The 26171-nt window shown below is 36.6% G+C and overlaps 1 protein-coding gene and 1 non-coding gene across 3 annotated transcripts; both read left to right on the top strand.

Moving 5' to 3' along the window:
* The first annotated feature begins 582 nt into the window (after nucleotides 1-582).
* Nucleotides 583-25811, top strand: LOC128022363 (CDK5 and ABL1 enzyme substrate 1). Of its 2 annotated transcripts, XM_052609836.1 has the most exons (10): nucleotides 583-1271; nucleotides 12347-12418; nucleotides 13365-13457; nucleotides 14616-14693; nucleotides 18383-18488; nucleotides 18666-18819; nucleotides 19136-19239; nucleotides 20797-20903; nucleotides 21598-21805; nucleotides 23531-25811. In XM_052609836.1, exons 1-10 carry the CDS (start codon nucleotides 721-723, stop codon nucleotides 23669-23671), a joined length of 1614 nt encoding a protein of 537 aa, XP_052465796.1. In that variant the 5' UTR covers nucleotides 583-720; the 3' UTR covers nucleotides 23672-25811. The 2 variants fall into 2 exon arrangements, with proteins under 2 accessions (XP_052465796.1, XP_052465803.1); XM_052609843.1 differs by lacking the exon at nucleotides 14616-14693.
* Nucleotides 19446-19567, top strand: LOC127940190 (U6atac minor spliceosomal RNA). The gene has a single exon (XR_008148950.1). It is a non-coding gene; the product is annotated as a U6atac minor spliceosomal RNA (small nuclear RNA).
* Nucleotides 25812-26171: the final 360 nt, after the last annotated feature.

Below are 26171 nucleotides of genomic sequence, written 5' to 3'. Positions count from 1 at the left end.
CATGTCACGTTCAGTGACTACACAATCCATCTTAAAGCTGCAGTCCGTAACTTTTGGCCTTTTTTTAAATAAAGATATTACTAGTTTATTTATTTATTGGTATTTGCCTATATTATTTAACCAAATAAAATTCGTACATATTAAATGTTTAAAAGTCTTAAGAAGTTTATTTTCAAATGTTTGAAGACACAATAACGATATCTAAAAGGAAATCAATATCTAGTGCTACCTTGTAGACTACTGTACCTAAACATTTTTATGTCCTGTCCATGTAGCCCCAAGGGCGGAACAAAAACGAAGGCAGAGGGTAAAAACACGCAGGCTGTGTTTCAAACCGTAGCGAGCCGCCTAACGTAACGTTACACGGCATTTTTAGCATCGATGGCGTGCTCAGAACCCGGCGTTAGGCTAAAATAAATAAACCACTCTTAGAAATGCTGCCTAGAATTTTGAATTCATTTCCAAAAGCGCTAAAGATGCTGTCTAGTTAGGCGACTCACTAAGTTTTGGAACACGGCCCCATTGTTATGACTTCCCATTGGTCAGACTGCTGCCACAATACTGCACACACGTGACCAGCTTTTCTGTACACACACTCACAGTAAAACACAGCAGCCACTTAAAAGCCAACGCCATGGCTCTTTGACCAGCAATTTCAACCCACATCCAAACATCACTATGAACCCTCTCCGTTGACAAACACGCACTATCCCACGCGTAATGGCGAGCGCGCTGCAGATGAAGCCCTCCAGTCTGGAGCACACACGGAAGCGCGTAATAGATCCACGACGGAGACAAGCTGCACTCTCATTCCTCAGCAACATCTCCCTGGACGGACGACCCGTGCAGGATGACGGGGAGAATCAGACCGAGGATGAGGATAGCCCTAGGACTAGACAGAGCCTGGTTTCTGCAGTGGGCCAGCATGCATTGGCCGCAGCAGCGAGTCAGGCTCTCGGCAGTGTCCGAGCTGCTGGTTTACTGGTAGGGATCACGGGTCCCAGCTCGGCGGCCGCCGCTGCTGCTGCTGTTGCTGTTGCTCCTCCTCCAGCGTGCGGAGCGGATGCGGAGGAGGATGTGTGCGGCTCTCAGGTGCTTCAGTCCGTGTTCAGCTCCCCCTTTTCAGCAGTGCCACCGGCTACGAGAGGGAGACTTCAGACGTACACTCAGGGAGTCCTGCCTGTGTCCTACACCAGGCAGTCCAGCCAGAACTACTGCGGTCTAGATGGAGGGCAGATAGCCAACTCTGCCCTGGAACTGCAGAGATCCAGGTAACTGTATGCATTGAGATGAGGTCAGGCCATTAATTATAACAGCACAGTAATATAACAAGGTGCTCCACGAATTATTAACATGCACGTTATTGCATATGCAAATACACCAACAAATCTATTAAACTAAGCACACTTGTATCATTACATTGGTGATGGTGGCTATACATAACTTTAATCAAGTGCTATTTACCAACTAATATCAGGGTGATTTTTAGAGGATGTTTGAAATCACTTCCCAAGTTCACTTACATGATAGCAGAGTAACCACAATAAACAAGTACTGTCTTTCTTTAAAATAAATGCAATTTGGATTGATATTTACTTGTATATTTAATAGAATTACCTTGTATTTTATGGCATAAGTGTCCAAATAGTTTTGGGGGGCACATGTCTGTTTTTGTATTACACACAATTCTTTAATAATGTTAAATTATAATTTAATGTAGTAATACACCAGCAAAGTAGTACTAACGTTTGCATTTACACTGTAAAATTAATACTCTAATGTAAAGACACTTATGGCAATTTTTAAACTTAATAATTCAGACAGAGTACACAGGTCCCACTTTATATTATGTGTCTTTATGGACTTATAGGTCAGTTTTTGGATTAATTGTTTGATACGGTATATTGTTTATGTTCATGATGCATCGCAATTATAGAAGCTGTGAAGTGGGGGATTACCTAGACTTTATTGAAATGGGGGATTATCTGACATTGAACTAATGGCCCCATTAGACACATTAAACACTATCCCTGAAAAAAAAAACTAATCAATAAACTCCATTCAGACTTTTCTACAGTACATCATTCATTAATATCCTAAGTGACCTGCATCCTGAGAATACTGCCGATGACACAGTTTGCATGGGTGAATTTCTCAGTTCATCTAATGTTTGTGCTAACCAATCATTTTAACTACAATTTAAATATCTTTACATTTAATGTCAGACAACTTTATTTAATCACTAATGGTTTTGATGAATCCTGTTCCTCTTTGGCAGCATTTAAAGGAATATTTTCTCATATTCAGAACTGTTAAGATGTAAAAATCTACTAATATGCCCCTTGAAACTCTTCAATGCATATTCATCTTCTAAGTGTAACCTCTGAAGGAAACCACACAGCAGCCAGTATCTCTGAAGTACCAGGATAATATGTTTAGCATGGTCATAGTGACAACTGTGTCATATCAGAGATGAGCAGGTGGCAACACTGAAGTGTCTGCCAGGCACATTAGTTTCAATTCCATCCAACATAACCATAACATTTCAATCTCAGCATAACAACCATAGCACTGGTGTCTGTTGTTCTAACTGTTGCTTTAGATGCATGCAAAGCACAACCAAATCTGCAGTCATGAATGTTCGGGTTACAGTATCTTTTACTTTTTCTTTCTAGAATGCATCACACACACATATCTTATGCACCTGTTTTGTGTGCTTTAATGTGAACATATGAACATGCTGTAATATGAGACAGACACCGTGCATGCAAGTTGGGTGTCCTTTGTTCAGTTACTTTGTTTTGGAGCCAGAGAGACAGCAGGGAATGTTTTTATGAATATAGATACTGTGCTGTATTGCACTTTGGTGCACTTTTGTGCAATGTTTTCTTTTGTAAACGAAAGAGTGAATCAAAAATGGACCTACGACATATTACAGAAAAATTATATTATGCACAACTGTTTTCTCATGACAGTAATTGTTTTTCATTGTGGTACTAACAGGCACTGGACTAAACCAAATTCTTGCTTCATTTCACAGTAATTCTTATGTGTCCTGTTGGTTTATTTGTGCAAGGTACTAAAAGTACTTAGAGATGGGTCAGAAAGAAAAAAATACACCTTTTCTTTTAACTTCGAGATGATTTGCCATGTGTCAGTAAGCCATATTTGGTGTATTGTTGCTGATTTTGATAAATCACACACTGTGTTCTTAAAGGCAAAGTGTGTCATTTTTGAGCTACCATGTAATGATTGTTTTTAAACAGGTTTTGTTGTTTACCATTGGTTGATCCAAATGGGTTGTCCCACCACCAGACTCACTTCATTACTTGAGAGTGTTTACACAGGTATCAACCTACATATAGCTAAAATCCACTGTAAAAAAAAAAATCATTTTTAAAGGGGTCATGAACTGCCCTTTTTTATAATTATTATTTTGCACTGTTCTTTGAGGTTTTTGAAAATCCAGTGATGTTGGAGCAGTCATTGATGATCATCTGCGGAGGCGGGATTTAGCAACGCTATTACATCATTAAAGGGTTAATTCACCCAAAAATTCTGTCATTAATTACTCTCCCTCATGTCGTTCCAAGCCCATAAGACCTCCATTCATCTTCAGAACACAAATTAAGATATTTTTGATGCATCCGAGAGCTCTATGACCCTCCCTTAGACAGCCAGGGTACTACTACGATCAAGAACTAGAAACGTAGCAAGCACATCGGTAAGTAATCCATGTGACAACGGGTTCAACCGAGATTTTACAAGCTACGAGAATACTTTTTGTATGCAAAGAAAACAAAAATAGACTTTAATAATTTGTGTTCATTGCATCACCTTGCAAACAGCATATGCATTCAGTGGATATTCTCCAAAATGGCGCTGGGTAACAAAAAAATATTCTCGTAGCTTTGTAAAATTACGGTTGAATCACTGACGTTACATGGATTACTTTACCAATGTCCTTGTTATGTTTCTGGACATTGATCATGGTAGTACTCTGGCTGTCTATGGGAGGGTCAGAGGGCTCTCAGATTCCATTAAAATTATCTTAATTTGTGTTCCAAAGTTAATCGAAGGTCTTATGGGTTTGGAACACATGTGGGTGGGTAATTAATGATAGAATAAATTTTTTTGGGTGAACTATCCCTTTAAGTGGCATATTCCACAACCTATCATTTTGGCAGATTGGCTTCAATATAAGCTGTTTTTAGACTAACGAGAAAGTTTTGAGTTCTGACACAAGTACAATGATTTCTTATATGGAATTTTGATTTCTTAATTCTTGACCCCTTTAGTAGACAAAAATGCTATGCTAAAATGCTATGTTCCCTTATATGTGATGATAACCTGTAATTAATAGGTTGTTTTACAGTGAAGTAAATGTACAGTTTTTTTAATGAAAAAAGTCATTTTAAAATTTACAGCGGAAAACATTTACATTTGGCAGAAAATCCTGAAGTTACGTTTTATTGTCTTTATCAGTTAATTAAATTAGGTTTTTATGTTGCAACTTATGTTGTTAAATCAATGTTTATTGTATTCAGTAAGTGTCGTATGTATTACCATTATAGTGGTTTTGTATTTTTGTACATGACCTTGTGCAACTTATATTATTTAAATTATTTCAATTTGTGGAAAAGCTAATTGTGATGAGCTTTGATTATACATTGTAACTGTAAATTCAAACTGTTAAAGCTAAAATGTTGCTAACTTCTTTTTAAAGTTGAAGTTCTGGCAAATACAGCTGCTATTTTTTTCCCATCAATTTCATTTCATTCATACTCGTACTAAATGGGCAGTTGATAAAAACAAAAAAGGCAGGATGCCCAGTTTCTGCCCTGACTTCCTTACCCCCTTCTTCCTTCGCTCCCTGCCTCTGACTTCCACTTCCTCTCCCAGACCCTCTTCATGCATGGTCTGCCACTTTCCTAGCCTGACTACGTCAGACTTCCTACTTCCGCTCAATTTCATTTCGCTTCTGTACTCAGTCTGATACAGCGTCAGAGCTTTCTGTTTGCCACCGGTCTGGAAACAGCCGGGCCAATCAACGAACAGAGGGCGGGCTGAGAGGCGTGACGTAGATGCTAAGCGCCGGGTTTTACATTGTAGGTTAGATGCTGAGTCCCAATTCGCCTACTTATACTACGACCTAAAAGTATGTACTTTTTTTGTGAGGGAAAAGTACATGCTTTTGAGTGTGTAGCAAAAGAGTATGCACGCTCTGGGACATACTTCGATGACGTCATGCAACATGAACGAAAACGTGGTTGACTAGTTACGCACACCACAACTGTTAACGTTTCATTCATTCTTTATGTCCAATAAAATTTTATTTACTATTCCCATCATTTTTTCTCATCGTTTTTTTTCACAATACATTTTACTATGTGTGCTTCTACCAAGTTGAGGAGTGAGGAAGCAGGGCTGCATCGTCGTAGAACCAAACGCAGGTCGTTTGTGAGGCGGCTGGTTCTGACGTTCATGTGCAATGTGTGTAACAAAATAAAATATAAACGACCGCGGAAATGGAAAACGAGACGGGATGCAATTCGCTCTGTTATGGAGAACATTCAAGTGTTTAACAACAGGTTTACAGTGGAAGTTCAATCATAGATTTGAGTTCGATGCATGATGTCTGTGCTTCGATGCGGCTGTACAGACGCATAACATACGTCTAACTAAACGTATCTGATTGGCTTACGGGTAACCAATGATTTTAAACTTCAGACAAGCGCCCCCTAGCGAGAGAGAAAACACTTCTCTATTATGCCATTCCAGACTCTGTCTACGAAGCAAAGTGAAGTAGCAGAGTCTGGTATTACCAGGCTACCACTTTCCACCAGGAAGACCAAAACCTTTAGATGCTCTGCCAAGAGCAGTCTGTGAAGGGAGACTGTGCATAGTAGTTCTGTAGTAGTCTTTCATGTGCTGACATTTACGCAAACACACCCTATATGATCCTGTTCTTCAGGGCCTTTTGTTAAGCTACAGTCTGAATCAATTGGGTGGCCCAGACAAAAGCTTTATTGCAGCCCTGTCAGGTCTAACTATGTGAAGAGTGTAGTGTTTTATAATTCCTGAATTCTTATGGGAGCCTTTACATCTGTGCAAATAGCCTGTTTCTTTCTAGTGTTTGCTTTAATCTTACTTCACAATTGCCTCAGAGACAACTAAGTAGAGGTTTATAAAAATTACATGGGTTTAGCTGTAATCTATAATATAATGCTGCATTCCATTTTAACGTGGAAAAAAGTAACTATCACACTATGTTATGTAAAATAAGTGTTAAATAGTTTTCATTATGGGGATTAGTGTTCAGTAGCCTTTGGTTTTGAATGTGGACCTAATTGACTTTTAATTAGTTTGATCCCAACTTGTGTAACTGTGTTACAGAGCACATTATGTTACAAGGCTTGGAGAAAATGGTTTAAGTCATTATTCTTAATCGACAGGCATCATTTTAAACTTTGACAGCAAAATGGCACCAAATAATATAATAAAAGCACATGGCACATTTTTTATTATTATTTAAAGGATTACTTTAAAGTAGGGGATAACTAATCGTGTTCATATAATTTTTTGGTCCTGTTCATTAAGAAAGTGAAAGTGAATTGACATACAGCCAAGTATGGTGACCCATACTCGGAATTCGTGCACTGCCATTTAACCCATCCAAAGTGCACACACACACAGCAGTGAACACACACACACACTGTGAACGCACACCCGGAGCAGTGGGCAGCCATTTATGCTGTGGCGCCTGGGGAGCAGCTGGGGCAAGAACCGTGAACATTATTTATATGATGTACATTGTCCTGGATATCCTTTTCCCACATATTGGGATATGATTTTTAAGCTTTGCACTTATTTATTCTTAACTAAACATTGACATTTCCTTCAGACTCATTATTGGATATGTTCCATAACCATTGAAACAAGCCATGTTTTGGATAGACCCTATGCTTTTCCTTTTTATTGTGTGGTTAGCTGCTATTGCTGAGAGATTACACTGACATTTTATCTATTCAAGTGAAAAATAAATTAAGCCAGGAGAAGGTTTTAAAACAAACCTTAAAACCTGGTTTGGATGTGGCAGGAATTGCAACCAGACAAATTCTTGCCAAGATGTGATTAAAAAAAAAAGGCTGCTGTGGCTTGGTGTTCTATTTTTTTCCTTAGACTTTTCAGGAACAAAGGACTTTAATGGGATTAGATCCCACCGGTTACTTAAAACAATGAAAGGTGGTATTTTAAGGATTGAGAAAGGCAGGCAGATGTGGCAGGAATAGAGTAGGGCATGTATGAGGATACATAGAGTGGAAAATGTCATAATATGAGATTTCGCTGCTCTTAAAATTCAAGTTCATAAACTAGTAACCTCTCATGTTTAGAAAGCTGCTCTATGCATGGAAAGGGCCCAATGCAAGAACTTCTTGGCTTTTACTATTAGTGGATGACTCTTGTAATTCCTGCTGTAGATAAACCGAGAATTAAGTCTTTGCTATAGCCTTGTACATTGAAAAGCCTTTCATAAACATTAGACGTCTTGTGTATTGATGTTTTGACTGAGGTAATTTAATTTGGTCTGGTCATGACCAGTGTTTCTTACTATTCCAGTAGTTTAAACCGCAATCACCCAGAACAAACAGTTTTTCATTCACTTCTGTTAGATCAAAGTATCAGACAGCTTTTGAAATTGAGATGTCCTTAAAATAATTTAAAAGGGGTCATGAACTTCTGATGTTTTTGAAATTCATCCCTGTAAGAGTAAAATTCAACAAAGTAGTTTTGTGATGTTTTTGTAATGGAAAAACACAAAGAGCAGTAAAACATGCAAACTACTTAGATAAGTAGCTTAACTTGTTGATTATTTACTGACTTGACACTAGTTAAACTGAAAAGGAAAACTAGTTTTGTCCGTAATGATGTACTAGACACTGTACACTAATCAATGACACTATACAACATGTACTCTGTTGTATGTATGAGTATATACATTTTACTAGTATCAGTAGTGTAATATGAAAATTTATTTTAGTTTTGGTCACACTGAAGCATTTGCCATTTTCCATTTTAGAAGAAAATGACATTTAAAATGCACCTCATAGCTGCTGCTTTCTTTAATACATTTATCTTCCATTTCGTCAGGGAAGATGTGACTTTGAGCTTTCATAGCTTGAAGCATCACATTCTAGTATTAACATAGAGTATGTTTTGGACCATGCAATGCATCCCTTTAACCTGCACTATATGGAAATTTGTCTTTTTTAGTGCCAATTATTCAGTTTATCTACATAAACTATATGCAGTTTGAAAGCAGAATAAAGCTTAAGATAGGGCCCTATAATACACCCGGCGCAATGCAAAGCAAGGCACAGCACAAGTGTGTTTGCTAGTTTTAGTCCAGCGCCGTTCACATTTTCCCGTCCAGCGCCACGTGCATTTGCGCTCATTTGTGTGCCCATGGGCGTGCTGGTCAAAAAAAGAGGTGTGTTCTGGCGCAATGATATTTTAAGGAGCTGAAAATAGACTGCACCATAGACCAACTCAAACCTGGTCTATAATCTGTTATTATTGGTCTAATATCTGTTATTTAAAGAACGTGTTAGTATAGGCAGGTCTGCTTATTAAACACAGGGATGCACAGCAGCACACAAACATGCCAAATATTATGCATATATATATATATATATACAGTTGCAATCAAAATTATTCAACCCCCTTGACTTGCAAGACAATTTGCTGTGGAGGATACCATTTTATGAAATCAATTTAACAAAGGCATCAGTAAAGTATTAGAGAAAGTTTGTTAATACACTTTTGAGCGATTCTGAGAATGGAAAATTGATGAATCATGATAAAATTCGAATTGGCTCTAAACATTCATGTTCAAAACTATTCAACCCCCTTTGTGCAGAATCTTTTATTCTTTAAAATCTCCAATAAACGCTGTCTGTAAGGGTTTAGAAGCTTCTGTCTCCTCTCTACTACAGTCTTGGCCCATTCATTGCCGGAAAAAGCTTCCAGATCACTGATAATCTTTGGTTTTCACATTGCCACTGCTTTCTTCAAATTCAACCAGATATTTGAAATGAGAATTAAGCCTGGAGACTGAACATGTCACTCAAGTACATTCGATGACTGATCCCTGAACCAAGCAGTAGTAGATTTGGATGTGTACTTTGGTATGACTGTCCTGCAGGAAAGTCCATTGATCATCAGCTTCAGTTTTTGCACCAAAGGCATCACAATTCTTGTCAAAATGGCCTGACACTTTAAAGAATCCATGATGTCCTTCATACCGTCATGATTTCCACTTCCTTCTACAGTGAAGAAACCCCATAACAGGACTGATCCACCTCCAAGTTTGAGGATGGAGATGGTGTTCTTCTGCTTATGAGCTTTGCCTTTTTTTGCAGCAGACATACTGCTGATCCATGGGTCCAAAAAGTTCCAGTTTGTTCACATCACTCCATATAACATTCCTCCAGAGCTCCACAAGTCTACACAAATGAATTTTATCAAGTTCATGTTGTCCTTTGTTCTTCTTGATCAAGAGTGGTATTCTATAAAATGTCTCAAAAAAAAAGGCAATACTTGTCTAGTGAACTTCTTACACACTGCTTTGAAATGGTTTTCCTCCTTTCATCGGGTCATCTTGCAAGTCTTTGGCTTAACATTGCAGATTTTTCTCAGTTGCTCTGATTAAACATTTTATGATATTGTGCTTTTTATTCCACAACCTCCTTTAAGCTAAGGAATAAGGCTGAGAGCTGTGTCTCTAGGAACTTTCAATGTCTTGGAAATCTTCAGATAGCCTTAGCCTTTCTAAAGTACTACGATATTTATTCTCTTTAGCTTTTGTGAGATCTCTGTTGAAATTTTTGCTACTCAACTTCAACACATGCATGGGCTTACTGTATGTGTAACGGCTCAAGCTAATTCTGTTTTTAATAGAGTTTCTAAAAGCTTAATTGTGTTTTATTCCCCACCATGCAAATAAGTGATTTAAAAACAGCAATGTTGTATAAGGGTTGAATATTTATGACATAGCAGTTTTATTAAAAAAATCTTATATCTCAAAAGTATTACATTATATATTGACAAACTGTTATAGATAAAAAATTTATTTTATCCTGGATCTTCAGAAAAGCTTGTATTTGTAAAGTACTGCAGTCTCTAGGGGGTTGAGTAATTTTGATGGCAACTATATATATATATATATATATATGCCTTCATGTCATAATGGATAGTCATCGCATGTATCAGAATTACGCTATCTATTTGCTCGCACACGAACAGCTCCGTTTCATCTCGGAGACTCGTTCTGTCTTTGTGCTTGCCAAATTCCGCCGTGTAAATAGCAAATCCGTCATGGCACGAGCGCAACTGGCTCTTAAGGAATGGAAGATGAGACTCTGATTGGTTTATTGCACGTTACGCCCAAAAAACACCCATTACTCATAGAATAGAGACAACAAATTTAGACCATGTGCCCGGGCGCACCAACCGTTTTTCCGTCGTTAAAATAGCAAAAGTTTATTTGGACACGCCCTGAGTTTACCTGCGCTATGCGCTTTACACTTTGTGTTTAGATCGTTAAAATAAGGCCCTATATCTCTGAAATCCATTTTCCAATCAATAAATTAACCCTACAGTGGAAAAATACTTTGAAAAGGTAAAAAAAGCAGATTTTTGGGCAAGAGATAAACCTCATCGAAAGTTTCCGGTGCAAGGATCCAGTAAGTGAATACATTCAGGTAGTCAGTTTATAACAGCACTAATGCAAAGAAAACCTGGTCGATTACATCAGAGATGGCGGAGAGAATAGTGACTCAAGTCCAGATTTCAGTATATTATTCATTTCGATGTGTATTTGGCTTCAAAGCTCAACCTCTCTAATTTTCTGTAATTATTTCGGAGCAGCCCAAGCTGTTTCTGATTGTTCTGTGTGAAATGCGATCTGAACGGCAGCTCAAATCACCCAACTGATGCATGAGCATATTATACACAAACTACATCGCTTGTATAAAGAAAACCAGGGTCTCGCTAGTGGTAGTAGTTTTGATGGATTATGATTGTAATCAAAGTAAAGACAATGACACAAGAGTTGTACATTAGGCATGCATGAGTCTGTTATTATTGATGTATGAACAAACCACTTAACCACTATCATTTTGGCAGTATGCAGTATTTTTGTGACTTGACTGCACGGACACTATTGGATGAGAACTGAACTCAGCTTCATGATGACACCATCCAGTTTTATCCAGAGCTGCTTTATAGATTAATTAAACTCATTCCATAATTGATGGACAAAATTACTGAATTGAACTGAATTAATAATGAACTTATCATTGTAAAACTGTGTGAAACAACCTGTATTGTATATAGGGCTATATAAATAATAGTTACTTGACTTAAATTGAAAGAAGAATGAGCTTGAATGAACACTACAGACAGTGTATATTTGCAGTGGTCACACTCTTATCAGGTGTCTGTTATTGGTCTGATTTCAGAGCTTATTAGGCAGGAACACAAGCATTCAGGTCTTTGTAACAAGGCCATGCTTGACCTGCTTTTCAGTGCTGCTCTCTGCTCTTTAAAAGCATATATGAAGAACTTGAGCTTAGAATGTGTGAACATAGAGGAAAACCTCATGATAATGTCTTGAAATAGAAACAAGTGTTACTTAATGAGGCTTTTTCTCAATCTTCCTGGTGTTTGGTACCTTATCAACAATCTAATATATGTTCGACATTACCTCAGTTTGTGAGAAGGAATGTGTTATGCGAAAGTGTATCTGAGCCGTGACTTATCCTCTTACAGAGGCTTGTTTCTGGAACATTCTGTGTGTGATATAATAGTACATCAGGAAAATAACAAAGTCAAACACTTGTGCTGCAACAGGTTTGGTATTGATGTGAAACTTTAACCTGAATTTAAAATAATTCTTTAAAGCTCACAATGTTGTGCACTAATTCAAGCTTTGTTTGGTAATGTACTAAATCATAAGTTGCTTACATGTTTGACACAATTGATGGTGTGCGAAATGCTGCAGTTGCTATTTTTGTACATAAACCTATTGTGTGGTAAAAAAAAAACTAGCAAACTGATTAGAGTAAGTGTGCTGATCATGGCACATGTAAAACTGCCATTCAGACTGACATTCTGGTTTGAGTCTTGGTTGCAACATTCCATTTCTCATTCCCTTACAAGTAGCTAAATTTGCACACATTTATGGTATTCGAGGAATAAAACAAATGTGAATTTACTAAAAGTTTACGACTGTAATTTTAATAAATGGAGCATCACTACATCTTACCTTATTGTTCATTTGCAGGCGAAGACTAATATCCCAGCGTTCCTCACTGGAGACTCTGGAGGATATCGAGGAGAACGCCCCTCTACGCAGGTATTACCAGTAGAACCATAATTGTTCTCTGCAGAAACTTTTCAATGGCCAGAGGCGTTACTTCGTACATGGGTGATTCTGACAGATTGTGATAAATGATTGCTTAGGTAGCCCATCTAATTGTTCATTCAGATAACATTGTGTAAACTTTTTTACTTTAAAAGTGATTTATTAAAAGTAGGGATCCACAATTAATATCAGCCGATATTTAATGTGCATCTTTACAGAATTGCTGGTTCTGTAATCAGCGGTAAATCTCTACATGTGTGACTACATGTGGAGGAGCATAGAGCCGTAACGCATAGATCCCCCTGAGGATCTATAGCATAGAGCACTAACGAGCTGCGCCAAGCCACGATCATATTTTGCACATGTTTTGGCAACTTGTCAGTAAACAACATCTCTGTGTAGTGAATGCTGCTACAAGTGAAATCACGCACGTGTAGAGATTTACCGCTGATTACAGAACCACCTTTACTGACAAGATAAGCATTAAATATTGGCCGATATTTATTGTGCATCCCTAATTATAAGTAATTTTAGGGATGTTCGGTATGATTTCGCACCTGTTTTATGTTTAAAAAATGTTTTCTTTTACTCTTTAACAAGACTAGTCTCTTCAGACATATTCTGGCTTATTAGAAGTACTAAAGACTTTTTTTTAAGAGAGTAGAACAACCGCAAGTGTAAGAAAAACACATGAAGTCAGAAGTCAAGTTAAATTATTTTTTGACAGCTCTTTTCACAATACACATTGTTTCAAAGCAGATTTACAGCTTGACATTTTTTACAGTGAAATGTATAGAATATCTTAGTTTCTTCATGCTTTCTAGTCATATAGTTTTACATTTAGCAGATATTCGCCATATAGGGTGTATATATTATCAATAGAATATCAGTATTGTTTTTTAAATGAACAGTGTTGACTCTGCTTTGTTTCATTTAGATGCCGAACTTTATCTGGTTCACCCCGACCAAAGAGTTTCAAGAAAGTCCACTTCATCAAAAACCTAAGACAACATGATATGCGCAATGGAAGGTATGCTCACATCTACCCAACAGCCCACACACAGAAATTCTGTAGAGAACAGCACCCACACGTCAAGTGTTTCTGCAAAAGACTCCCCCTGAATTTATTCCAGTAGTTCTCCTGAATTGATTATAGATTTTCCTGCTTTTCAGGTATTTACTTTTTTAATTAATTAATGTATTTATTTATAACTTTTGAAATTCAATTTGCAAAATGATTTCCCTTTTTGATGGAATATTTCCAGTATAAATGTGAATATAACAACCACCATATTTCTTCCAGTACTATAAGGTCATGACATTTGAATATGTCATACATTTTCTTTTCATTTCGTTTTAAAAACATGGCCAGTTGAGGTTGTAGAAACTGGAAAAGGCCAATATGTTTTTTGTTACTTTCATGCAGATGTTCATCAGTGTGTGTTTGGGATATTTTTATACCTAAATGACCCTCTAGTCTTTTAAATTGATAGTAGGAGACAGAGCAGACACTCCCTGAAACCCAAACATTTGAGGCATGTTATTAGTGTTGTTGTTTTTTTTTTGTATATTTGTATAAATATAATTGATTATAGATTGCTTGCCAGATGCTGTCTTTTATCTGAATGGGAATGAGTGTGTTAGAAAACAAGAATTGTTTTTCCTTTAGGCTTTTGAGAAAATCCATAAAATACACACATTTGCAGTCTTCCAATGAAATCGCTGACCTTTGTTTTGTAAAGCTAACTGCAGTGTTTGATGTGCCAGAAAGGAGAAAAAAATGTTTTTTGGGGGGCTGTACTTTGATCCAACATTTTGTTTATTCTGTGCTTTAGATCAGTTATTAGCTGTCCATGAACTTCTGAAGAAAATAGGACTTGAAAAGCCTTGGCAGAATATTTCATTCTTAAATCCTTTGTTTGTAAACATGGTCGCTTCTCAGTGGTCTCAGTCAGTTTTGAATTTACTTCAAAGATTGTTTTTACAGGCAATTTGCCTTTCTTTTTTTATTTCTGCTTCTATTCTTTCAGATACATTCCCACATTATATTTATATATATATTTATGACATAGGCCTACTTTTTCATCTAAGTTATTTACTGTGTATCTCTTCATCTTTGCCTGTGGTCCTGACCTCTATATTGACAGAGTTCACTTCAATTAGTTTATGTATCATTTTGTCTTTATAGGATAGTCCTTATCAGTGGCAGAAGATCCTTCTATAGTGTTTTTTCTGTCCTGCCCTATCGAGATTGTAGCCAAACAGGGTATGTATTCTTCAGCATGTAAACGTTCTCTTCATCATCCTCGTTTTTATCCCATCACTTTTCCCATCCTCCCATTTCATTTTATTATAATATTTTTCCTGGCCATACGGAATAGGAATGGGTCCAAAAATACACATTTAGTGTCTTAAAGTAAGTTTAAATCTATTATTTGAATGTTTTATCAAAGAGACCTTGATTATTCACTAGTTTTTAGACCCTGTGCACAGATCATTTGTAAAAGTTTTGTATCATGCATAGCTGTCCAGATTTTTCTGTTAATTGTAATTTCAATTCACTAAGACTGACCAACAAGCTTGAGCATGCTTTATATAGACCTCACACTTGACTGTACAGTTTTTTTTTAGAACAGGTTTTTTTATTATCCTGGATCTGCAGCTGTACCGCTATTTTTTTAAATATATATTTAACAAACTTTTCATCTACCTTGATATCTAACTTCTAATGGGACATTTTTCTTACCTGTGCATTGGCATTGCCTGCTTTCCCATTGTTTAAGGCTGAAGCTTGCAATTTATTTCTGTAATATATAAAATGGTTTCTCCTGTCACAGTTAAAATGCAGAGACAGCTGTAAATAAGCCATTTGTAGGTCTGTAGTGAGAGCTACAATTGTATGTTTGTTTAAATATATTGGAGAACCACAGTTCAGCTAATGGTGTTAATTTAAGACAGAAACTTGTTAGAAAACAGCTACTTCCATTTAGTGATTCCAATTTATCTTTAAAGTTTAAAATTGAGGCCGACTTAAATTTCTGTTTACGGAGCATATGAGTGGAAACGCTTGGGTCGTTGGCTTGTTTTTAATGATAGTAACTTGAGGGAATCTGCATCATTGGATTTGTTACTGGGATTTGGCTCCATTGGGGAATATGTAGACCTTGAGTCCCGCTGTATCTGCATCCATATATTTTTATTAATAATGAATTACTGCGTAATGTTTTCTTTTCACAATTCTATTCACTACACACAAAAAAATAATAATAATAATATTAATGCTTTAACAGAAACAGCATGCAAATAATTTGTGATACAAATTGTGATTAACTGGACAAAGGGCATTCCATTCAAACGTCCTTTTTATGGCTACACTTGCATTTATTGAGGTACTTTGGAAAGTTGATAAAATCCTTGTATAGATAAAAGCCTCTCTGTATTATGGTATATGGATCAATTCAGTGGAGTCCAAAAGTTTTAGATCCCAAGTGAAAATGCATTACCGTATTTTCTGGACTATAAGTCGCACTTTTTTTCATAGTTTGGCTGGTCCTGCGACTTATAGTCAGGTGTGACTTATTTATCAAAATTAATTTGACATGAACCGAGAGAAATGAACCAAGAGTTCACATTACCGTCTACAGCCACGAGAGGGTGCTCTATGCTGCTCAGTGCTCCTGTAGTCTACACTGAAGATATATAGAGCGCCCTCTCGCGGCTGGAGACGGTAATGTTTTCTATCGGTTCTTGGTTCTAAATAAATGCGACTTATAGTCCAGTGCGACATATATATGTTTTTTTCCTTGTCAGGACGTATTTTTGGACTGATGCGACTTATACTCAGGTGCGACTTATAATCCGAAAAATATGGTAGTTTGCATTATTCTAATTTAATATGAATGTCTTCCTCACATAGTGTGTTGCTGGCATGACGATTTTTAAGTTGCATTCAAAAATTAACATGAATGTCAAAACAATATTTTTTTGGTTGGTCCATATTTTGTTTCATATTTATAGTGTTTGATTAGAATGTAGGCAGATTTGCTTAATTGATTGATTAAATTTGACCTTGAAATGCTGAATGCTTCTTTGTTTTCAATGCGGTCTCCAACATTTGGACCCCCTTGTATATGGTATTATATAACTGAGGCTGGTTAGTTATGCATTCAGTATGATGAATAGCCCATGGCAATATTCAGCATGATTTATTCCATTGATGTTTTGGCTTGGCTGATTGGAAGTAAAGTGCACAGAATTGACAGAACAATCTAAGTGGGGTTGTCCTGGATATAGTGCCAATTTTATGGACGTGTTCTGCTTGCATCAGCACCACCAGTGGCCGAGGAGTGTTAGATGCATGTGTATTCCAGATCGAGTGCTAAAAAACTAAAACATACACAAGTTTTATGTCAGCAGACTGAAGGAATGAGTCTTGTTAACTGATAATTAGCTATGGGACAGAAGAGAATGTGTCTCATCCACAATGGACCTAGGAGTTGTCATGGACTCCTCCTGAAAATCAGGTTTTGTTTTTAAAAATTTATATCGAAACTCCCAAGGGCACCTGTTCTTGTTAGTTCTTGCCTAATGCTTTTCCATTCACCAAGCTGTTTGAAAGGCTCCTGCGCCTATTACCTACAACTGCTGTCTATCCTCAGGGGGATCTGAGATTATTGATGCATCGCTAAACATCTCACAAATACTCTGTGCTAATGTGAAGTTCTGTCTGTTACCTACTAATAAGACTCTGCTTCTAAGTCTGCACATTAATATTTTAGCTATGCTTTTTATTATTATTATTTTTGAGGTTTACAAGCTTCCATATTAAAGTGGCCACCGTGCCTGGCAAGTTGGTCTTTCATGTCAGTGTTTAATTTTGTGTTTTGTTTCTCCTAATCCTTTATGCATTGACAAAATGTCAACATTATGTACAGATGCTCTAGATAATATTGTTTGTACTTCTGCTTCATATCGTCACATATCATCAAATAATCCTTAAATCCTCTAGAATACTGCAAACAAATCATGATGATAGTAGAATTACTTTAGATAAATAAGTTGCAGCAACGAGCAAAACTTGTTGATTTGTTAAATGACTAAAACACTTTTTTTTCTTTAACATAACTGTGACTTCTGGGTGCTATTAACAGCTTTATAGACACTTGTTTGTTTTTTGAGGCCCTTATTTAGCTATGTGAAGATAACACATAGCTAAAGGCTAAATAGTGTTAAATAATAAAGTTCCATAAATAATAAAGTAACCAGGGTTCTTTTAGTACAGTGTAATTGATTTTTAAATAGTTTTCGTTAATTTTTTTAATTAGATTTTATTTTCTGATTTCATTTTAATTGTAAAGTTTTCATAATTTAATTTAATTTAATGTAATAATAATAACCCACATGTCTTGAATGGAACATAATGGTTTGAAATTTAACACAGCTGTGATGCAATCTTAAAAAAAGCATCTTACCTTACCTTAAAGAATTCCCTGAATTCTTCCAGTCATGTGAGAATTAGTTTATTTGATTATTCCTGGACCCTGGAAATAACCTATATATGCTATATTAGCCATCCATCCATCCATTCACCTTGAGTCTTAGGGCATGAGACAATAATATTACAATTCATTTTTTACCCCATTTCTTTGTTGTTGTACCAGTTTGATTTTATGATGCACTTAATTCAATTATAATTTTAGTGTATAAACACTGTTGTGTATAGGATTTGGTTTAAAAACAACACCAATAACACCAATTTTCTTCCTCTTAAAACCAAACATTTAAAATGTTACATGCAGTTTTAAATGCTTCTGAAGCTGAATTAAAAATAATGTATAGCCAAGCAGTGAGCACAGCAGGTTATTGTGTCAAATGGTGTAGCAGCAGGTGAAGCATGTTTGCCACTGCAGACTGCTGTCCATGGAGGGGCTCTGAGATGTGCTCTTGCCCCAGCAGGGATGTGAAGGCAGAAAGCGGACGCCAGCGACACCCCTCGGGTGGCGTGAGTGCCAAGGAGATGGTGATCGGCCTGGAGGGTGTTGAACTGGGTGCAGATGGCAAGGTGAGAGTAAAAATAATTTATTTTTAGTGTTGTTGATTACAGATATTTAACTTTTTTTATTACAATGTCTGTACAATCTCTGTTTTCACCTTCTTTTCTCATGCATGTACATGCATTTTATGAGCATCTTAAACCTTGATGAGTATTTGACTACAGTTTCTGTAAATCTCCTCATAGACCGTGTCATACACACAGTTCCTGTATCCAACCAATGTCCTGGGTCGTCGAAACACCATCGACTCCACGTCTTCTTTCTCTCAGTCTCGCAATGCAAGCCACCGCAGCCTCAGCCTGGCACGTGCCAACAGTAACCAGAGTAGCCTTGATACCGGTGCGTGTGCCAATAGCTTGTCATGGCTCTTTCATTTTCCCTCAATCTCCCTAATATGTCCCGACAAGGGGCCGTTTGTTTGGTTTTAATGAGCATTTTGGTAAGACCTCTGTTTAATAATGTGCTTTTTATTAAGCTGCCTTGAGCAAGGTCATAAACTTCTTGATACAAAATGCTTATCATACAATTGTTACATAATGTTGTTCTAAATGTAGAACTACATATTTATTAAGTAGTGTATTTGTTTTGAGTACTACGTGATCTCATGACATAAAATTTGTTTATTTGTCCTCTCTCGCCCTCTCTTTTCTCATAGGGAATGAAGTGGGAGATTTCAGGGAGTACGACCCAAATCTTTTGGATGACCCGCAATGGCCATGTGGAAAGCACAAAAGAGTGCTTATCTTTCCTTCATACATGGTGAGTTATCACGTAGCACAATGCCAGTCTTGACTGATTCACAGGTGAAAATTGTTTCAAATCTGTGTGTATTTAGTGGAAAATAGCTCTTTTTATAGCTTAAGACAAGGGTTTTCTAAAGTTGCAATTAAATATGATAATTTAAATATGATTATCCCCAAATATGATGATATATATATAAATATATATATATATGAAAGTTGTATGTGTTGTATGAAAGGAGAGAAGGTTAGCACTCCCCTTGACAAGAGAAGAATGGAAGAGGTCCTAGTTACCTTCAAGGGTTATATATAGGGTTTATATATATATATATATATAATTTTTTTATATAGATTTACAATTTTTTTTATTTTACTTCTTTATTTCAGATTTTTCTAATCAGGATACATGATAAATAGAAACAAATGTTGATATAAATTAAGAGTATAGAAATACTAGATGAATATAGATAACATAGCTGAGAAAAGATGGTATTTTAATGTGAATTTGGTGTAAATAGTACGTTTATTTTGGGATGGCTGACTTCTGATCACGGAATTCTGTATCTTAACAGATCTGAGCACAGTTTGAGACAGCTGAGATCTTATCTGAAACTAGACTTTTTCTCAAGAGAAAAACATTTGAGAAGAAAGAGACTTTAAGAAATAATTGAGATATAAAGTTATTTTATGAGATCTTCATTTTCCGTGGAGTATGTTTAAAAAAAAAGACAGGTCATGCTACTTGTCACTCAGTGATTTGACTTTAATTGTTCACTGTTACAGGCACATTTACAGGGTGAACTTAGATCCCTAGATGTCAGTTAATTAGTAACGAACATTGTGTAGCAGCAATACCAGACTTGTGACCTTGAAAAATGCTTGTCTTACTTCCAAACACTGGAAGAAACACAATGCCTTTGTATGTCTTCATCATTTATTATTTATTTGTTATGTATCCTCTCTTTTATGTTTATGGCAACTGTAATTACTGTATTACTGTAATTTCAAATAGAAGCTAGCGTTTGAAAGTGATTTTACATGCTTACAAAACAGAACACTATGTTAATTTCCTATTCAGCTCTGTTTATGTTTTTGCATTGTGTAGTAGACAGGGATTTGAACTCAAAAACTCAGACGGTTCAGGAGACGGCCTTCCTCTTCCTTCTGTTGGTTATTTAATGCTTGTAACAATCGCTATTGTGTTTTTTCTGAAGGAAAGTTACCAGCAAGAATGTATAAAGGAATTTCCTCGCAGTTCCCATGCATATTATTTCTGGATAAAAGAAGCCCCGAACATTTGTATCATTATCTCATACAGTATATGCATGCAACAGTGAACATTCATTATTTTTATTCCATGATTGTATTTGAAAAATTGGAAGTTATGATTATTATAAGAATTAAAGTGTAACTTTAGAAGCATGATTGAGCATGGAAATCTGCAAACCGTTCCCAGAACAGAATACATTTCCCATGCTTTGTAACCTTGGCAAATGTTTGAGTGACCCATTGGAAAACTGTGTGATATGTGTGTACTCATATGTATGTCTCAATGAATATTTACTCTTTATTCCAGACCACAGTCATCGAGTATGTCAAACCCTCTGATCTCAAGAAAGGCATGAATGAGACTTTTAAGGAGAAGTTTCCTCATATTCGTCTAACACTGAGCAAGATCAGAAGGTAAGGATGTTGGTATCTGGTACCTCTTATGATTGTTTTATGTTGGTAAAGCAGTCTACATGCTAACATTTAACACCAAGTATTAAAATTTGGCAGTGATGTACACAAAACCCTTGCATCACAACAGTAGTTTTTTTTTTTATTTAGATAATATTATTGTGACATATTGTTTTGAGATGGCTGTTGTGAAGAGCCATTTAATGAGAAACATGTTTTTTACACAAATTAATTTCATATATATATATTATATATTATTGATAAAGTTAATAATATTTATAGTTATGAATAAAATATTTATCCTTTTTTTCATGTGTGAATAAACCTGTCAAATAATTTTACTACGATATCTGAAACAACCAAATGACATTCAATCAGGATTTAATCCTTAACACAGGTCGTAATAATTTTCAGAGTTAAGATTGGTTGTAATTTGGAATCAAACCAAACATGGCCAAGTTTTTCACATACTGCAAATGTGAAGACCAAGAGTTGTTGCCAAAAAAACAAAGCAGGCTGTGGTTTTATAAACCAGCTCTGGATTTCTTATGGGCCGCTAAGCAGAAAGTGTAGAATGAACTGAGTGATGTCAAGATTTTCAGCTAATTGTTTTTGATTTATTCACTGCCCTTTTGTAGAAGAACTTGTGACAAGGCCTTGAGTACTGATGTACGTGGTCTTATGTATTGTGTTCTAGCCTGAAGAGAGAGATCCGTAAACTAGCTCAGGAGGAGTGCGGCTATGAGGAGTCCACGGTAGCCATGGCCTTCGTTTACTTTGAGAAGCTGGTGCTCCAGGGTAAACTCAACAAACAGAACCGCAAACTCTGCGCGGGTGCCTGCGTCCTCCTCGCGGCCAAGATCGGAGGAGACCTAAAGAAACATGAAGTCAAGCTTCTGATTGATGTGAGATTATCTTTGCACACTGACACACTCCTTGCTTGAAGATCCAAAATTGTGGGCTTGCAACCACAGCTAATAAATAGATGTTATTTACTCAACTGTCTCTGAAAAACAAACGTAGCTTAAATGAAACATCTGGGAATGAAAATAGACAATAGGTGTATTTTCATTACCCTTTAAATTGTTTGAATTGAAATTGCGAATTGAAAATACTCCTGAAGGAAATGCGTAAATTTAGCAAAAACACCTATATATCGCTTGCTTGAGGTGGTTTTTCATGCAACGCAAAAAAGAAATAATTCGCAAAATTGCAATGGAAAGTTTTTTCCGCATTAACAGGTCACGCCTTCGTAAAAAGTCATATCATCATTCCTCAGTGTACTATAACCTCCAAGAAACACTTCAACACTTCACTTGAGACCCGCAGTGACGGATTGATTGACAGCTGCTGTCAGAGTCGCTTAAATGGAGAGTGACAGTAGTGACACAAGTAGCTTTGCAACAAAGCGTTCATTTGAAGTAGAGGACTTTTCTCGCCCACCTTCACCTGAAGTGGAGGATGTTGAGGTGTCTATGGAGACCGGGCAAGGGCCTGAGCCATATCAATTCGAGCCGCTGGCTCAAACTGCAGTCTTAACTCCCACATCGCGATCGGCACTGCATCACTTTTGCAGCGCGAGCTTTGTGGAGAAGCCCATTTCCACCTCCATTGCGTTGGAGAAGCAATCCCATGTAAAATGCAGTTTGCACACTCCAGCTTTAGGCGAGAACTCGCGGTCTTCCAGGCCAAGTGCATGCAACCATATGTGCCTAACTTTCAAGTCTGCTGGAAAACTATGCAGTCCAGCAGTGCTGTTGCAACCAGCAGCACTACACCTACGTACCATCCTGACCACTGTAAATAAATCTACGCTAACTTGAAGCTATCCAAACTGATGCAATACTATGCTACTAATTAACTATGCTTCTAACAATACTAACGTTACACTAAAAACTATGCTAATGAACTACATAGGCTACACAAAATAATCCAGATAACTATATAAATGCTATGCTAAATAGATGCTAAAATACTCTATCCTGATCATTTTCAATACTCGCAATTCCAACTCCCGACTCACTGCATTGATTTTGACGTAACAAGATGGTTTTATACTGCCAAGGGCGTGGTAGCTCGTACCAAGGGCGTGGTGAGCTGGAAACTGCTTACTTCACGTACCACCGCAAACATCCAATAGGAAAAATCAACTGCAGTAGCCACCGTTCAACCTGAAGAGGGCAGCACTCAGATGTTTTTACACCATATATTGTAGAATTAAAACACTTTATACTCAAATGTCAAAAAAGTTACTCGAATTGATGAACAGCACTAATAAAGCCCCATTCTTACAGATCATTAACAAAAAAAAAGTTGGTTTAGGGTTTAGTTACTCTTTAATGCTTGTGTTACCAGTCGCACCACAGCATGTCCCAGAAGCTGCGCTCCGTTCTTTCAAGATACAAGCATACGCCTCCTTCGATTAAATATAATGACTACTGTAGTGCAGTTACCATGACCATTTTTATAAAATATTGCTAAAAAAAATTGCAATGTGAACACGCCTAATGTAACAAATATTAGCATTCTTTAAGTCTCATTACTCTGTATTTTTTGGATGTTTCTGCAATGTGTAATGATTTCCTTCGATTGCTGTTATATAACAAGAACTCTGATCTCTTTCCTTTTAGAAACTGGAGGAGAGGTTTAGGGTGAACCGCCGAGAGCTGATCGCCTTTGAGTTCCCTGTTCTGGTGGCTCTAGAGTTCAACCTACATCTCCCAGAGCATGAAGTCATGCCCCATTATAGACGCCTTCTGCAAAACTCCTAGCGACAGCCCCCATCAGGGGAGTCCTCCTTCTCTCCTGATCTTCTTACCCCAGAAACCCCCTATGCACATCGCCAACGTCCACTATCATCTCCAGATATTGGAATGAAGACACTATTTCACAGTTCTCTTTTCAGCCAAAGTGACAACTCTATATTGAACGTTTGTTTCCACTGTAAGAAGCTACATTTTAAAGGGAATACCTTTTCCTGGACTGTTGATTCCTCAGTTTACTGAGGATGTTTTAAACCGTTTATTTGTTCTCCTGCTTCCAGGGTGTAAGTGTTAAAGCTCAAGTGTTAAAACGAATAGTGAAAATTCTGTCATTATTTGCTGATCCCCATTTTATTCTAAACTATTATGCTGATATTTGTTCCATGAAACACAAAAGGAAAACTTTTGATCAACCTTCATGCTTGCTCTTTTACGTACATTTACTGTTCATATTGATGATTATCAAGCTCCAAAAACAAACCATAAGATCACAAAATTGGTCCAATCAACTTGTGCTCTACTTTAGAAGACTTCTGAAGCCATATAATAACTTTTTGCAAGGATAATACTATTATTTCAAAGGGATGGTTTACCAAAAGGAAAATCATTCCAAACCTGTATGACTTTCTGTCTTCTGCAGAACACAACAGAAGATTTTGTCCATACATTGAAAGCCAGTGGGGTCCAAGAAATTATATTTTTCTTTCAATATCAACTTTTGTGTTCCAAAGAGAAAGGAAATTCATCCAGGTTTGAAATGACAAGAGGGTCTGTGGATGATCCCATTAATCATTATTTACTGAAAAAAACATTCACCTTCACCAAAACATTGAATTATTCATTGTGTTCCATGAAAAAAAAAAGAACAGTATGGAGGTCGTAAAAACGTTGAGTGAAATGAGTCGAGGGTGAGCAAATCATGACAAAGTTTATTGTGTGACTTATTACAAATACTGGCCATTTCTTTCGAGTTTGGACTGTTTCATTTTGCATTCTTTCCAGAGGTTACAGTATTCCTGTATTTTTCCATTCTTCTTCACATCTTCCTTAATTCCAAAGTTTGACACTCTGCCAAATTTCTCTGCACTCGATCACTCTCGGTTGAAAGCCTTAAAAAAAAAGAGTCAAATGCTCCTGAACACTCGCAAGTATGTGACTGTTTCTCGATGACATTCTCTTTATGGACTACAAGTGCACTTTTCAGGTCTCATCATGTATGGCAGACCTTTATGGCATCTGCAGAAGCTGTAGTTGGAGGGGTTTTCATCTCATTTCCCATTTCATTTAATTTAATTTCAGTAGTCAGCAGTCCCTCTGTTAGTGTAAGCAAAAATATATTGCGGTCCATAAAAGTGGGACTTTTATACAGTTCTTAAGGGGTACATTGTACATCGATGTACCCCTGTCAATGTTTTTTATTTTACCTTATCTTTCTGTGTTGACTTTGACAGTGGTGTGGCTTGCTGCACTCATGGTTACTGTGTCCGTGCTCTATGTTAGAGTGGATTCTGAGCACATTTGTAGTGCTACACTGTATGAAGCAACATCAGGTCATACCGCTGATAATCAACAGCATTTTCCCTAACTAGGCTCAAAAATCTGTATGACTAATATGCTAAGGTGTTGACTAATGCATGTACACCAAAGCAGTGTTAAACTTTTGAGCGTTTCAATTGTAAACGCTTCTTTTGGAAAATGTTTGATTTGAAATGTTCCATTTCTTCTGAACCAGATGTTTTCTATCACCATTGGTGGTATAGAATTGTGTGTAAGCTGAATTTTCTCTCACAGCGCACAGACTGTGTTACTACATTCATAATCCAGTTTTTAAATGTGTAAAGTGTATAACGTTCAATGCACTACTCGGTTCCATAAATCATTTATATAAACAAAAGTTAGAGATTTATGCAAAATAAAATCAGTTGAGAAGTATCTAATAGCAGAAGGAGTTAGAAGAGTAATGGCAAACCTGCATTTAACCATTAAATTCTAAAATGAATAATGAATGTGAAGAGTTTGGCCTTGTGAAATGCACTTTAGGATTTGTTAGCAAGTGACTGGGATGCCCAGATGAAACATTTGTACAATGCAGATACATTTGTGTAAATATGCTGCTTTGCTTGTTCAATAAAAAGCTAAATTTAGAAAATGTTTGCCTTCAGATATTTGATTTTATATAAGGTCTGAAGAATTATTCAGTGTAATTAATAACCTTCTTATTTGCTCAGTTAGACCTTTGCCATTTTAAATATTTAAACCTGCCTAATTATGAGAAATTTTATAGTACATGTCTGTAGCCTTTAATTTTATTTTATTTTTATTTTATTATTAGCATTATTATAATTTTGTAGAAATAGGTAAAATTTAAAATTTGCTTCTGCATTTTATGTTTATATGATCTATGTGTGTAATTGAATTCTTTGGTTGTAATCACAAGATAATTTAAATAAATTATGTAATTTATTATTAGAATTTGTCTTAATTAAAAATAGAAAAATAATGTGTTGTA

Source organism: Carassius gibelio, chromosome A2, assembly GCF_023724105.1.
Source record: "Carassius gibelio isolate Cgi1373 ecotype wild population from Czech Republic chromosome A2, carGib1.2-hapl.c, whole genome shotgun sequence".
Lineage (NCBI taxonomy): Eukaryota > Metazoa > Chordata > Actinopteri > Cypriniformes > Cyprinidae > Carassius > Carassius gibelio.
The sequence above is the reverse complement of the archived record's forward strand: the minus strand, read 5'-3'. Positions and strand labels throughout refer to the sequence as shown.

Bases quoted from the DNA above. Each gene is read 5' to 3' on its own strand.
- LOC128022363 (XM_052609836.1), top strand. From the start codon at position 721: ATGGCGAGCGCGCTGCAGATGAAGCCCTCCAGTCTGGAGCACACACGG. The intron at 19,240-20,796 runs GTGAGTTATCAC...TCTTTATTCCAG, and splicing joins TTATCTTTCCTTCATACATG to ACCACAGTCATCGAGTATGT. The intron at 20,904-21,597 runs GTAAGGATGTTG...ATTGTGTTCTAG, and splicing joins ACACTGAGCAAGATCAGAAG to CCTGAAGAGAGAGATCCGTA.